Consider the following 12,989-nt stretch of genomic DNA (forward strand, 5'->3'; position numbering starts at 1 on the left):
CACCACACAGCAGTGCAGAGCTAGCATGACCTCGGATCAAGTACTCTGAGTGGAGGCCTTGGCCTGGATCAGTGACGGGGGACCAAAGAGAACTTGGGAAGCAGCAGAGAGGAAGAAGGGAGCGGGGTGGGAGAGTTCCTCACGGTTGTGATGGGTTCCTGTGGAGGACGGCAGAGCAGAAAACAGAGCTAATCCTTAAGCCTGAATTCAAGTCCTTGATTCAACAACCACCAGCTATGGGAAGCCTGGACAGGGAGCGCCCGCGGATGCTTTCTGTGAGCCAATGAGATGGAGTGCTATCAGCACCCGTGCTCGTTGAGGCAGGGGATAGATCCCAGAGCTGGGACAAGGCCAAGATGGCAAGTGGAGGGTAGCAGACACAGAAGACGGGGTGCTGAGGGAAAGTGTAAGATGGGAGCGATAATGTCGGGTGGGCTGGAGGGGAGGCAGGAGCACTTGGCACCAGCTCGGGGATTGTCCCCCACCCTGATGCTCCCTGTCCTTTGCTTTTCTTCTGGGCCAGGTGTCAATGCATTTCCCTGCTGTGGCAAGAGTGCTGTGGACATTGTGGAGAGAACGTGAGGACTGTCCCTACCAGCACGGGGCCTTCCCCTAAAACCCCAGGCTCCCGGACCTTTCCCCAACACCACACACTCCCACCCAACTAGCATCTCCCTTTGTAGCTCCTTTCCAAATCTCCTCAGCAGCACAGCCCAGGCCCAAGGCTGGGGTTGCCTGTGATCCCATCTCTGTCTTCAGCCTCCAAACCTGGCAGAGGGCTAGGATGGAGGACTTAGAGGCAAGGCTGCCTTGGTGGGGGCAGACAGAGCTGTCCAAGGTAGGAAAAGATAGGTGCCTGAGGAGGGAACAGGAGTTTAAGGGTGGAGCAGCTAGGAAGGAGTAGGGGGCTGAGAAGAAGTGAAGGGGCCCTGCACTTGCCCCAGTCTCCATGGTTTCTCAAATCTACCCACTGGGAGTGGGGCAGGTGAGTAGGGGGTCTTTCCCTGTGTAGGGAGCCGTTTTCAGAGCACCCTGTCTCACCCAGAGCACTTAACTAAAATGAAGATTCCCAGCAGGGCGGTGGTGGCGCACACCTTCAATCCCGGCATTCAGATTCAATCCCACAGGTAGATCTCTGTGAGTTCGAGGCCAACCTGGTCTACACAGTGAGTTCCAGAGACAGAGAAACCCACCCGTCTCCAGACCACCTCCACCAAAAAAGAATAAAGATTCCCAGGCCCCCCTCCAACCAGATGGAGTAGGAGAGTGGTATCAGCAAGCTCTCCAGAGCTTCTGAAGTTTGGAAAGTCTTAAGAGTGCCACCATGTTAGGGGGTAAAGTGTCCAGGGCCCGAGTTCAGATATCCCACAGTCAGGGGGAAAGCTGAACATGCGAACACTGTAACCCCAGAGCTGGGAGATGGAAGCAGGAAGATCCCAGGAATTCACTGGCCAGCCCTTCTAGTAAATCAGTGAGCGTTCAGAGAGAGATCGTGTCTCCAAAAAAATAAGGTGGAGAATAGCTAAGGTAGACACGCGAGATCAACCTCTAGCCTCCACATTTGTATGTGTGCGTGCATACATCACACACACACGCACACTCACGCACGCACAAAGAATATGACACTCCAGAGCTCCTAATGGAGCAGGGACAGTGGGGAGTAGCACAGGGGTCTTCTTGCCCACCCCTGTACAAAGCCAGAGCTTTGAGGGCCCTAGAGCTCCCAAACACTGAGGATCCCCTGGATCTCTGTCACCCATTTGGATCCCTTATGCTTCAGGAATGACTATCACCACCAGCCCCACATCCATAAAGAAGAGGAGGACGAAGAAACAGAGGTAAGAGTACCACACACTTTATGCAGAGGTCGCAGGCAGGACAGCAGGGTCTTGATGCTTGTCCCTTCTGGGACTGTAGTACTGGGCCCCACACATGCCTTCACCACGTCTTCTCTGCGCTTGCTTCTCTAGCCCAGGCAGGTCTCTGAGAAGCAAGTGGATGTAAGGGGTTAGTAGTGTGTCACACAGGATCAGGACAGGGGCTTGGTGTGGGAGTGGGAGGAGCCCTGGGGAGAGGGGTGTCCAGCTCCTGTTGCCTAAACTTCTGTTTGAAACCTTTCAACAGAAAGCAGAACTGCCCAAGAAGGAGACACTATTCAAAGTTCATCCAGACCCGGGCCCAGTGCCACAGCTGGAGGAGATGGTGCCAGTGGTACCCTCTAAGCCCACACCTGAAGCTGAAGGGGACTATTTCATTGAAAGCCCGGAGCAGGAGGGCTCCAGGATCGAATCCCTCAAACCCTTTGAGGAAGAGCTGTCATCCAGGCCCTGGAGCTTCATCGCAAACTCGAGCAAGAGGGAGGATGAGCAGACGTGCTCCACCCAGTTCCGCTCCATCCGCGTGCAGACCTCCCAACACCTCTTCTGGGCGAACAAGCTCATCCAGGCTTCAGAGCACAGTCTCCAGCGGGCCTTGGAGAAGCACCGCAAGAGCCCGCGGGAAAAGAAATCTGTCTGCATTCCCCAGGTTCTCACAGACTGTGCCCCGCTGCCGTCAAGTCCCCGGGTATCCTGCACTACCCTGCCCACAGCCATTGGCCTGGCAGATCTGATCAACTTTGCATCCTCCCTTGCCGTAGCCTCCTCCAGCAGCACAGACTTGCCTAATCTAGAAAATATGATCAAAGGTACATCAGAGAAGTCCCAAGAGACGTCTATGGAGCTTTGCCAGCCGGTCCAGTCCATCCAGTATGCCCAGGCTACACAGATTACCCAGATATCCTCGGAGAGCCAAGAGAAATCATCCAAAGAGGTGATGACTCAGGAATCTTGGACTCAAGAAACCAGAAGCGTAGCTTGCTCTTACATAGATTTTAGCAAGACAGGGTTCAAGAAGGCCACCATCGAAGGGGAAGTGAAGTTTGTCCAGGCACCGCCCTCATCTCCCCAGCTTCTGGAAGCCAATGAAGAGTGAGTAACGCTGCCCTGCAGTCCTTCCACAGGGCCAGCATGTGGGTGGGGATGGGCTCGGGTCTCACATAGCCAGGTGGAGTGTGCAAGTGGAATGGAGGGGAGGGGCTGAGGGAGGGGACAGGGGCAAACTCAATGACCTCACAAAGGCTGCTAGGAATAGGGTTCCGGTGACCTGAGGTGTGGTAGCAAAGCCAGGGCCGGAGGAGGCCTGGGGACCATGGAGGGTGAGCTCTCCAGGGCTAGGACAGAAACCTGGGTTTAAAATGGGCAGGGCCACGTTGCCTTAGGAAACAGGTGTGTTTCGTGTCGTCTGTCTCCTGAGAGCACAATGGTCGCATCTCTAGGGCGCAGGACACTTCTGTGGGTGAGCGTAAGGGAGCTGGGCTTCAGAGCCCTTGACCTCTGATGACATGTAGACATAGAACAGAGCCCCAGCTGCCCCACTGGCGCAGCGGGGGACCCCCGGACCCTAAGGCCCTAGTGACACTGTCTCTTTTGTGTTGCAGCTCAGTGCCGGGAACCAAGAAAGGGAATCCATTATTGCTGAAAATCCATTTTAAGTTGTCGTCCCCTTCACCCCAGAGAAATTAGACAAAAGCATTAAAGCCTCCAGTGCTGGCCCTGCTGAAGACTCTTTTTTTAAGGGGCTGGGACCAAACCCAGGGCCCTGAGCATACTTAGGCCAACATCTTACTCCTGGGCTATATCCTCATCCCTTGGACTCTGGAAACAGTGTCTCATTCTATAGCCCAGACTGGCCTCAAACCCTTGGCCTGCCTACTGCAGACTCTCAAGTGATGACATTGCAAGGACATGCCATTCTGCCTGGGCTCTGGCTCAGGCTTGGGAGGACCAGCTCCTCCTAACCACTGAGCACAGCTGGCTGCTATATTCTGGAAGCAATTTTTTTAGGGATGGCACCTCCACTTTTTAGTTTCCCGTGAGCCCGCCCATTCCCTGAGAGTTCTGGCCAGCCATCTAGACTTTGCTTCCTCCCTGAAGTGTTCCTGCTTTTCTTCCACCTACCGTACCACTAGGCCACCTCAAAACTCCATCCCTGGCTTCAGTATCTTAGGCCTAAATCCAGGGACGTGGGGGCTGAAGGTGTGGAGGGAGGGGCCTCCCTGGAGGTGGGGCTAACCAGAATGAGAGAGTAAATCCAAGGAGAAGTCTTCCTGTAGCCAGTAAGGAGACCTGGGGAGGACGTTGTTTGGCTTGAAGGAGGGAAAAGCTGAGGTTGATAGACTGATCTTTTAGAAGGCCACAGCCTCAAGCCAGAGGTAACTCCAGATGTAAGGAGATCCCATGTGTGATGACATACCCAACATGGCAACCCAGAGAAGTTCCCACACACCACCAGCCTGACACTTGCATAAGACACCATGCCCCTGGACAAAGGCCCAGAAGAAAGGCAATATGAGGGAGTTTCCACTTTTGGTAAAGGTCAGAAGGCTGTGAAGTGGGGAAGGGAATTTGGGCCTAGAAAAAGAGAAGGGTCCAGCTTGGTTCACAGACAGCTGTGTGTATGAGATAGAGAGGTATGGTGGCTGGCATCTCATTCTGTGCAGCCCAAGCTAGCTTCAAACCTGTAGCCATTCTCCACCTTGGCCTCTTGAGTGCTGGGATTGCAGCCAGTCACGTCACACCTCGTTTCTGTGTCTTGTACGTCGGAGTTTACATTGCCCTAGCTGGACTGCCTCAGATCCATGGCAAGCCTCTTGCTGTACCTCCTGAGTGCTGGGATTACTGGCCGAGGCTTACACTGCCATGGCAGCTTTTGTCCTTGTCATTGTTGAGACGGTCTCATTCTGTAGCTCTGACAGGCTTCTGGGTACTAGGATGAAAGGCAGGAACCACCACGCAGACTCTTTTTTCTTTTGAGACAGGGTACTGCTGTGTAACTCAGGCTGGCTTTGAACTAGCAAAACCACCTGCCTTAGCCTTCAGAGTGCTAGGGTTATAAGAGAAGCATGCTACCATTCCCAGCCCTAGTCAGGCTTCCTGACAAGGAGAAGCCCATCAGGAGCCTAGGAGGAGGCTGAGGCATAGCTAGGGATGGGGCCGTGGGATTAGGCAGCAGGAAAGCAGGCCAGAAGGGAAAGGGGCCGGAATTTAGGATGGGGACAAAGAGAACTGGAAGATTTCTGGCTAGAGTGTCATTAAGCCCTCAGGATTTGCCTTTAGTTTATCGTTTGGGTGGGGTTTTTAAATGTAAATTCTATTTTTTAACCAGAGGTGGTGGCAATCCACCTCTCATCCCAGCACTTAGGAGGCAGAGGCAGGAGGATCTGTGTGAGTTCAAGGCCAGCCTGGTCTACAGAGCAAGTTCCAAACCAGTCAGGGATATATCATGACACTCTGTCTAAATAGCAAGCTCAAGGCCAGCCTGGGCTATGGGGTAAGCACAGACAGTTCCTGTGTGTTCCTCCTCTGCCCCAGCCCCTCAGCCTGGAGCACAGGAACATCCTGAAGCAGAGACACATGGTTACACAGACCCACACCGGCTCAGCATCACCCAAAGCCCAGAGAGCCATTAGGCTTCATTTCCTCTTGGAGTACTTTCTGTGACGAATATATGGCATGTGTCTCACTGCAGTGTCATAAAAATAGTTTGCCGGTCCTGAATACCCTCTGCGCTCCGCCCACTCATCCTCTCCTCCACTCCAACCACCCACCGATTTGTCACCAGTCCCTTTTGCTTTTGCCAGCATGAACCGGAACTTCACGCAGCCTTTTCAAGCAGGCTTCTTTCCCTTCGTAAGCAAGCAGCTAACTCCCCTCGCGGCTTGACAGCTCATTTCCCTCTAGAACTCCATAACATTCCATCATCTAGACGGACCCGTTTGTTCTCCCAGCCACCTACCGAAACACATCTCGGTGGATTCCACGTTTAGGCATTTAGGAAGTTGCCATAAGGATCGCGGTGAGGATTTTGTGTTTTAAAATCCTCTGGATAAATGCCAAGGACCATGACTGTAAAGTGACTTCCAGGGTAACTCACCGCTTTGCAGCCCCAGCATGATGCTCCTCATCGGCATCATTTGGTGGCATTGGTGCTCCAAATCCAGGTGGCATCTCACTTTACGGTTCAGTTCTCTGAAGATCTTATATCCTTGCATGTGTACATCTTTGATTTGTTAAAGTGTGTACTCACATCGTTTGCCCATTTTCATAGTGATTAATTTTTCTCTTCGTGGAGTTTTAAAGGTTGTGTGTTTATTTGGTGCTAACGGTCCTTTTAAATGTGTGTCTCCAAGTCTATAATTGGCTTCTAATTTTCTTCACGCTGTTGGCAATTCATCGTTGATTGATTTTTGTTTAATTTTGAGATAGGGTTTCTCTGTGTAGCCCTGGCTGCCTTGGAACTTGCTATGTAGACCAGGTGGGCCCCGAACTCACAGAGCTCTACCTGCCTCTGCCTCGAGAGGACTGAGATTAAAGGCATCACCACACTATGCTTAATTTAAATATTACATTTATCGTGTGTGGTATTGTACAATTCTTTTTATATATTGTTGACTTCACCTTGCTTATATTTCGTCAAAGATTTTCGCATCTGTGCTGGAGATGGCTCAGTAGTTAGCACTTCCTGCTCTCCCAGAGGACCTGAGTTCAGTTCCCAGCACTCACATTGGACAGTTCACAACCACCTGCATCTCCAAATCCAGGGGATCAGATGTCATCTTCTGGTATTCAAAAACACATACATATCACACACACACACACACACAAGCCTTAAAGACAATTTTTTAAAAGTTTGTTTGTTTATTTATTTGTTTGTTTGTTTATTATGTATACAGTGTTTTGAGGCACCACAACTCATTGCAGATGGGTATGTCTTTGCTGGGAACTGAACTCAGGACCTCTGGAAGAGCAGTCAGTGCTCTTAATCTCTGAGCCATCTCTCCAGCCCCTGAAGACAATTTTTTAAAGATGGGGTCGCACTATGTAGCCCTGCTGGCCTGGAACTCTCAGTGATCTGCCTGCCTACACTTCCCAAATGCTGGGATTAAAAATCATGTGTCATCACACCTGGCCAAAATTTTTGTTATTGTTTGTTTTAGTTTTTTTTTCCTTTGAGACGGGGTTTTACTGTATAGCCCTAGCTGTCCTGAAACTCACTTTGTAGACCAGTCTGGGCTGGAATTCACAGAGATCCACCTGCCTCTGCCTCCTGAGTGCTGGGATTAAAGGTGTATACCACTATGCCTGGTGGCTAAAATAATGTTTAAAAATGAGATTTTTCTATGTATGTTCTCAAGGAATATTGTAGTTTTCTGAAAAACTCTCTTTTTTTTTTTTTTTTTTTTTTTGGTTTTTTTGAGACAGGGTTTCTCTGCAGTTTTTTAGAGCCTGTCCTAGAACTAGCTCTTGTAGATCAGGCTGGTCTCGAACTCACAGAGATCCGCCTGCCTCTGCCTCCCGAGTGCTGGGATTAAAGGCGTGCGCCACCACCGCCCGGCTTGGAAAAGTCTTTTTCTATTTGGAGTGCAGGGTAACAGCCTCACAGGGTGAGTTAAGATACCATAGAAAAGGGATGGTCCTTCGATAAATGTTTTATTTTAAAAAATCATTAGAGAATTTATATGGGCCCTTCTCTTCTGTGGAAGGCTGCCGGTTATTGGTTTGATTTCTTTAGTAGATAGAGGTCTGTTCAGATTATTTCTTCACCTGTAACTTTTGGCAGCTTCTGCTTTTCAAGAAATTGGTCCTACTTCATTAAGGTTATCAAACTTATAGGCAGAGTCATTTATACTATTCCTTTATTATGCTTCGAATATCCATGAGATCATTAGTGATGGCCCTTTCACAAAGCTATTAATCTTGGCCTCCCACCTTTTTAGTTATGTAGTGATGTGTGTGTGTGTGTGTGTGTGTGTGTGTGTGTGTGTGTCTGTGTGTCTCTGTGTCTCTCTCTGTGTGTGTGTCAGGACAGTTTGAAGGTGTCAGTTTTCTTCCACGTGGGTCCTGGGGACCTTTGACCTTTGAACTGAGGTCATCAAACTTGTCAGCAGGCTCCTTTACTCACTGAACCATCTTGCCAGCCCTGCTCTACCTTATTACTCTTTCAAAGGACAAGACTTTGGCATTTATTATTTTCACTATTGACTTTTCTGCTTTCAATCTTAACTTTGGTTCACATTTTTATTACCTTAATTCTACCTGTGATGTGAGATGGACTTCTTTTTCTCGTTTCTTGGAGTAGAAACTCTAATTATTGGTTTTAGATAACTCCTTTTCTAAAACATGCAACTAACACCACAAACGTCTCAAAAGAAGTTTTTGCTGCATCCCGCTATTTCAAATAAGTTGTATTTTTTTATTTTTGCTTAGTTTGAGGTTTCTTCTTTTGTCCATGCTTGTTTGCTTGTTTGTTGAGACAGGTTCTCATACTGCCCAGGCTGGTTTCAAACTCACTATAGAGCTGAGGATGGCCTCGAACCCCTGATCCTTCTGCTTTTGCTTCCCACGTGCTGGAATTATTGACATGCACCACCATGCCTGGCCTGGCATTGTCTTGCTTTAATAATGTGCTTTCTCTTCTCCTCTTGACAAGGTCTTAATATATAGGTCAAGGTAACCTTAAACTCTCAATCCTCTTGCCCAGCCTCCAGAGTTCTGGAATAATGAGTGTACATCACTATACCTGGCCCCATAAATTGTTTAGAACTGAATTATTTAATCTCCAAGTATTTAGAGATCTTCCGGCTCTCTGCTGCTGGCTTCTAGTTCCATTCACTAGTGACCTGAGAGTAAGCATTGTTTGATTTCTATCGTTTTTAAATATTAAGGTTTCATGGAATGACTTAAAATGTGGCTAATGGGTTTACACTAGACAGGAGCCCATGGCCCCTGTACCTGGCTTTGGGATTCTGTGGCCTGCTTTTCATGGTGCGCCTCTGCCATCTTGATTCAGATTCAGAGCGTAATCACAAATTCAGGTGCCTGGAGGGAGGTAGAGACTAGGGGAGACTAAAGGAACATTCCAGAAGGAAGTCAGCCTGTGAAAGAGGGTTGACAGCCCTCAAAAGACAAAAGCCAACACAGAGGCAACCTCTGGGCAGCCTCAGAGCCTGTGACTCTGCCTTTCAGGCAGCAGAGGCCAGAAGACCAGGAGACCCCCATCGACACTGAGAAGGTACAGGCCACTGGGCTGGAGCAGGGTACTGAGCTGGGGGTTCACATCCTGTGCCTGACAGAAAGCCCCTCCCCTATAGAGCTGTGGATTCAGCCTGGCCTGAGGACCCTGTGGGGAGGAGGTGGGCCTGCTCACCCACAGCCCTTGTCCTCTAGGTCCCCTGGAGTCTATGCCCCCCAGTTGATCGGGCTGTCCTGCCTTCTCCCTGTCTCCAAGGTCTCCACAGAAGCCTCGGAGTCTCCTCACACGAGATACACGAGAGGAGCAGGCAGGCAGGGTGCAGAAAGGGCGGCTGCAGCTGCAGACAAGCCAGCCGCTCCAGTCAGAGCTAGCAGCAGCAATGGCCACAAAGGAGGACCAGACCGTACCAAGGGCAAGAGAATTTAAGGACCCCGAAGCTAGCAATACCTACTGGTCAGACCCGGATACCAGTTCTCAGAGGTGAGGGTAGGAAGTGGAGGCCAGGCTTGGGGTGCTGGTTTGGGGGCAAGGCCTGCTTGGCCCTGGAATCTCTTCGAAACAGGTATTACATGTCCAACTCCTTTAACTGGCGCAGTTCCAGCGATGACAGCATGATACCCCTGACACCCCGGGAGCTGGCAGGTAAGGGACCGTAGGTCCAGAAGTAGAGAGGAAACTATGGAGGGATGCTCAGGACAGAATTACAAGGAGTTACCTGCCCTGAGGTTAGCATATTTATGACCCTTGCAACCCTTCCTCCATGCCAATCTATTTTTTTCTTCTCTATAGCCCAAGGCCTCACTGATGTGCCCCAAAAGTGTGTGTGTCTCTGTCTGCATCTGTGCCTCCGTGTGTCTGTGTCTCTGATTATCTTTGTGTCTGTGTCTGTGAAGAAAATAAGGAAAATAAAACTAAATGTATTTTAGGTAATTGGAGAGACGTAACTGAATGGATGGGAGGGTTTTAAAAAAGGAATGGAAGCCAGGCGGTGGTAGCGCACGCCTTTAATCCCAGGCTCTAGAAACTACAGGGAAACCCTGTCTCGAAAAAAAAAAAAAAAAAAAAAAAAAAAAGGAAAGGAAAGGGGAAAAAAAAACGCAGGGGCTGTCCTGAGAGGCGGGTCGTAGGATAGAAGGTGTTCCTCAAATGTCACACCTGATGTTGACAAGGACCCATCAAAGAAGAATCATTTTCTACAGTGGTAATCTGAGTGCCTGCTTATATGCCAAACTCCAGTGGGGCTCCCAAGCTGCCACAGAGCCAGACTCCAGCATGTAACCTTGGATGCAAATTTAAAAAAAAAGATTTTTAATTTTAGTTGTGAGGGGTGTGCAGTGTTCACAGAAGCTAAGGGGCTCCAGATTCCCCCGGGCTGGACTTACAGGCAGCTGTAAGCCACCCAACAAGTAACTCAGGCTCTCTGTAAGAGCAGTATGTGCTCTTTTAACCACTTTGCCAAATCTCTAGTCCCACGTGAGTTTTTAAAATATTTTTCTACTTGGGTGTGTGTGCACACGTGCACTCGTGTGCTTGCGTCGTGACACTCATGTGGAGGACAGAGGACAACTTACGGCAACCAGGTCTCTTTATCACGTGTGTCCTGGGGATCAAACTCAGGCCGTCACGTTGGACAGCGAGCACCCTTACTTGCGGAGCCCTCTCTCTGGCCTCCAGACATGAGTCGTAAATGCTTTTTTGTAAGAAAATGCCCAAATAGAAGATTTGGACCTAAGGCTAGAACATCTTAAGAGCCATCCTGCAGCAGGCCACCAAGTCGCTGCTGTCCGTTGTAGTGATGTTCTAATCATGAGTGTGTTAAAACCCCAGTCCCACCCAGCAGAGTGGCAGGGCCACCACACAGAGGCCTCACCTGGGTGACAGTCCCCTCTCTCCACCCTCAGCCTTCCAGGACATCTTCAAACTGTTCAGCTGCAGCCCAATGGGCACCGTAGACATGCACAGCATGAAAGTGGCCCTGCGCAATGTGGGCATCCAGCTGGGCCCGCAGCAAATGTGTGAGGCCCTTCGGCTGGCCGACTTAGATGGTAGGTGTCTCGTCTCTGCCTCCGTGCTCTCCCGCCTCTGGGCAGCTGCCTAATGAGTGTTACCCAGAGCTACGAAATCCTTGTCCCAGTCCAGTTCTTTTTTAAGGTTCCCTTCTCCGGGAAGCACCCCTATCTCCCAGCCTTTGTACATGGCTACTGAGTCAATCCTCATCTCCCGGGGCAAGAGCGGTTTCTCTCCACACTTGCTAGAACTCTTTGGCTTCTACAGAAGTATGCTAATAAGTGATACTAGTACTTTATTAAAACCTATTTTAAAGAGATACATGGTTTAGGGGAGGGTTGTGATCATTCTGAACGTATATTTAAACTATTAACATATCTACAGGACAAACTTCCCAAAAGAGCAAGAACCCACAGCACCCTCTTGTCTCCCCAGGTGATGGAATCGTAAGCTTCAAGGATTTCCTGGGTGTCCTCACTGACAACAACCGCCTGGCTCAGTACATGGGTGAGGGGTGAGGTGATTGGCAGTGTGTGTGGGGGGGGGTTGTCTTGAATGAGGACAGCCCTCCTCATCTCTGCCTGTATTTGCTGTACTCAGGTCAAATGAAGAGCAATCGGGTCTGTGAGCCTCCGGGCCTGCAGACCCTGTTCCTCGAGGTGCTGTTCAAGCTGCTGAAGGAGGGCTTTGTGCCGTCCAAATCAGGGCAGGAGGTGACCAGGTGGGCACAGCCACCCCTAGCTCCCAGACTCAACATTCTGAGAACTGAACCCAGCCTTGCAGGGAGTCCCCTGATATTCCTGCCCCCCAGAGAATGCCCTGAGTTCTGGATCCATTTCCTGGGCCCCAGGTCATCCTTAGCCAAAGACAAGTAGCTTCCGGTCCTTCTTGCTTTCTCCACATGTAAGATGGAAGAGATCGGGAGGTGGTGTCTGAGCCCGCTGTCCCACTTTTCTCCTCCAAGCTACTATTTAAAGAAGCAGCGGGCTCTGCGGCTGAGCACGTGCAGTAAGAGCCGGGCGCGCGGCCAGGGTCGGCCTGCGCGTGCACACACGGGTCTCACCTTCTTCTGCCAGGCGGCGCGCCTCAGCGGCCTCTCCAGTACCCAGCTGGCGCGCTCCCTGCACACACTGTACAGAGCGGGTGCGCCCCAAGCCGGCCGCGGGCGGGGGGGATGGGGGGTTCGAGGAACAGAGGAGGGACCCCGCGGAAGGTGGAAAGGATGCTCCAGGTCATCCGCAGCCTAGCTCCACCAGCTCCCGCAGGGGGCCCTCCCAGTACTGTCCCCGCCTCTTCCTCCTCTGGATCCCCCTCCCCAGGTGGGCGCAGCCCCTACGCTCAGATTCCCAACCTGACCGGGCGCCCGCGACCAGAACGCAGGATCTCGAACCGAGCCCCAGGCCCCGACGTTCGCTTCCCCAAGCCCCATCAGCCAAGCCGCCCCAAGCTCCCTCCCAACCTGGGACCACTCAGCAAAGGTGAGACTCAAGCGCGGACCAGATCGTCCGAGGAGACTCTAAGGACAGGGCAGATGGGGCGGAGGCGGGGCAGCAGATGGGGCGTGATTGGCAGGCAGCAGAGGCTGGCATAGAATGGGAACTGAACCAAAAGAAATGAGGGCTGCAGGTGCAGCAGGAGATGCACCCAGTTGTTGCTGAGCGCGCGCTGGATATCTATCGAGTTGCACTCTCTATCCTGCGCAGGTCCCCTCCGTCCTCCCGCCGGGCTAGCGAGCCAGCCGCTGGAGCAAATGCGCCCCTCGAAGCTGGCTCCCTCTCCGCCAACTCTAGTGCAGAAGCACCCCTCCTCCCCTTCGCCAGCCTGTTTCCAGAGATGTGCTATGAAGAGCTTGTACAAGTAAAGCGTTTGCTGAGCGAAACTGGCTGCGCCTTCTGGGGTCAGGCACCGAG

The 12,989-nt window shown here is 51.2% G+C and overlaps 2 protein-coding genes across 2 annotated transcripts; both read left to right on the top strand.

The window, feature by feature from the left end:
• The first annotated feature begins 423 nt into the window (after nucleotides 1-423).
• Nucleotides 424-2,917, top strand: Spata32 (spermatogenesis associated 32). Its single transcript, XM_042054861.1, has 4 exons — nucleotides 424-578; nucleotides 1,781-1,838; nucleotides 2,125-2,811; nucleotides 2,870-2,917. The coding sequence occupies exons 1-4, from the start codon at nucleotides 424-426 to the stop codon at nucleotides 2,915-2,917; spliced, it is 948 nt and encodes a 315-aa protein (XP_041910795.1).
• Nucleotides 2,837-12,940, top strand: LOC119813706 (spermatogenesis-associated protein 21-like). The gene is made up of 10 exons (XM_038329116.1): nucleotides 2,837-2,969; nucleotides 9,066-9,111; nucleotides 9,328-9,552; nucleotides 9,668-9,714; nucleotides 10,974-11,117; nucleotides 11,515-11,586; nucleotides 11,680-11,800; nucleotides 12,044-12,222; nucleotides 12,399-12,557; nucleotides 12,783-12,940. Exons 1-10 carry the CDS (start codon nucleotides 2,963-2,965, stop codon nucleotides 12,938-12,940), a joined length of 1,158 nt encoding a protein of 385 aa, XP_038185044.1. The 5' UTR covers nucleotides 2,837-2,962.
• The last annotated feature ends 49 nt before the right edge of the window (nucleotides 12,941-12,989 follow it).

The sequence above is a fragment of the Arvicola amphibius genome, chromosome 4 (genome assembly GCF_903992535.2).
Source record: "Arvicola amphibius chromosome 4, mArvAmp1.2, whole genome shotgun sequence".
Lineage (NCBI taxonomy): Eukaryota > Metazoa > Chordata > Mammalia > Rodentia > Cricetidae > Arvicola > Arvicola amphibius.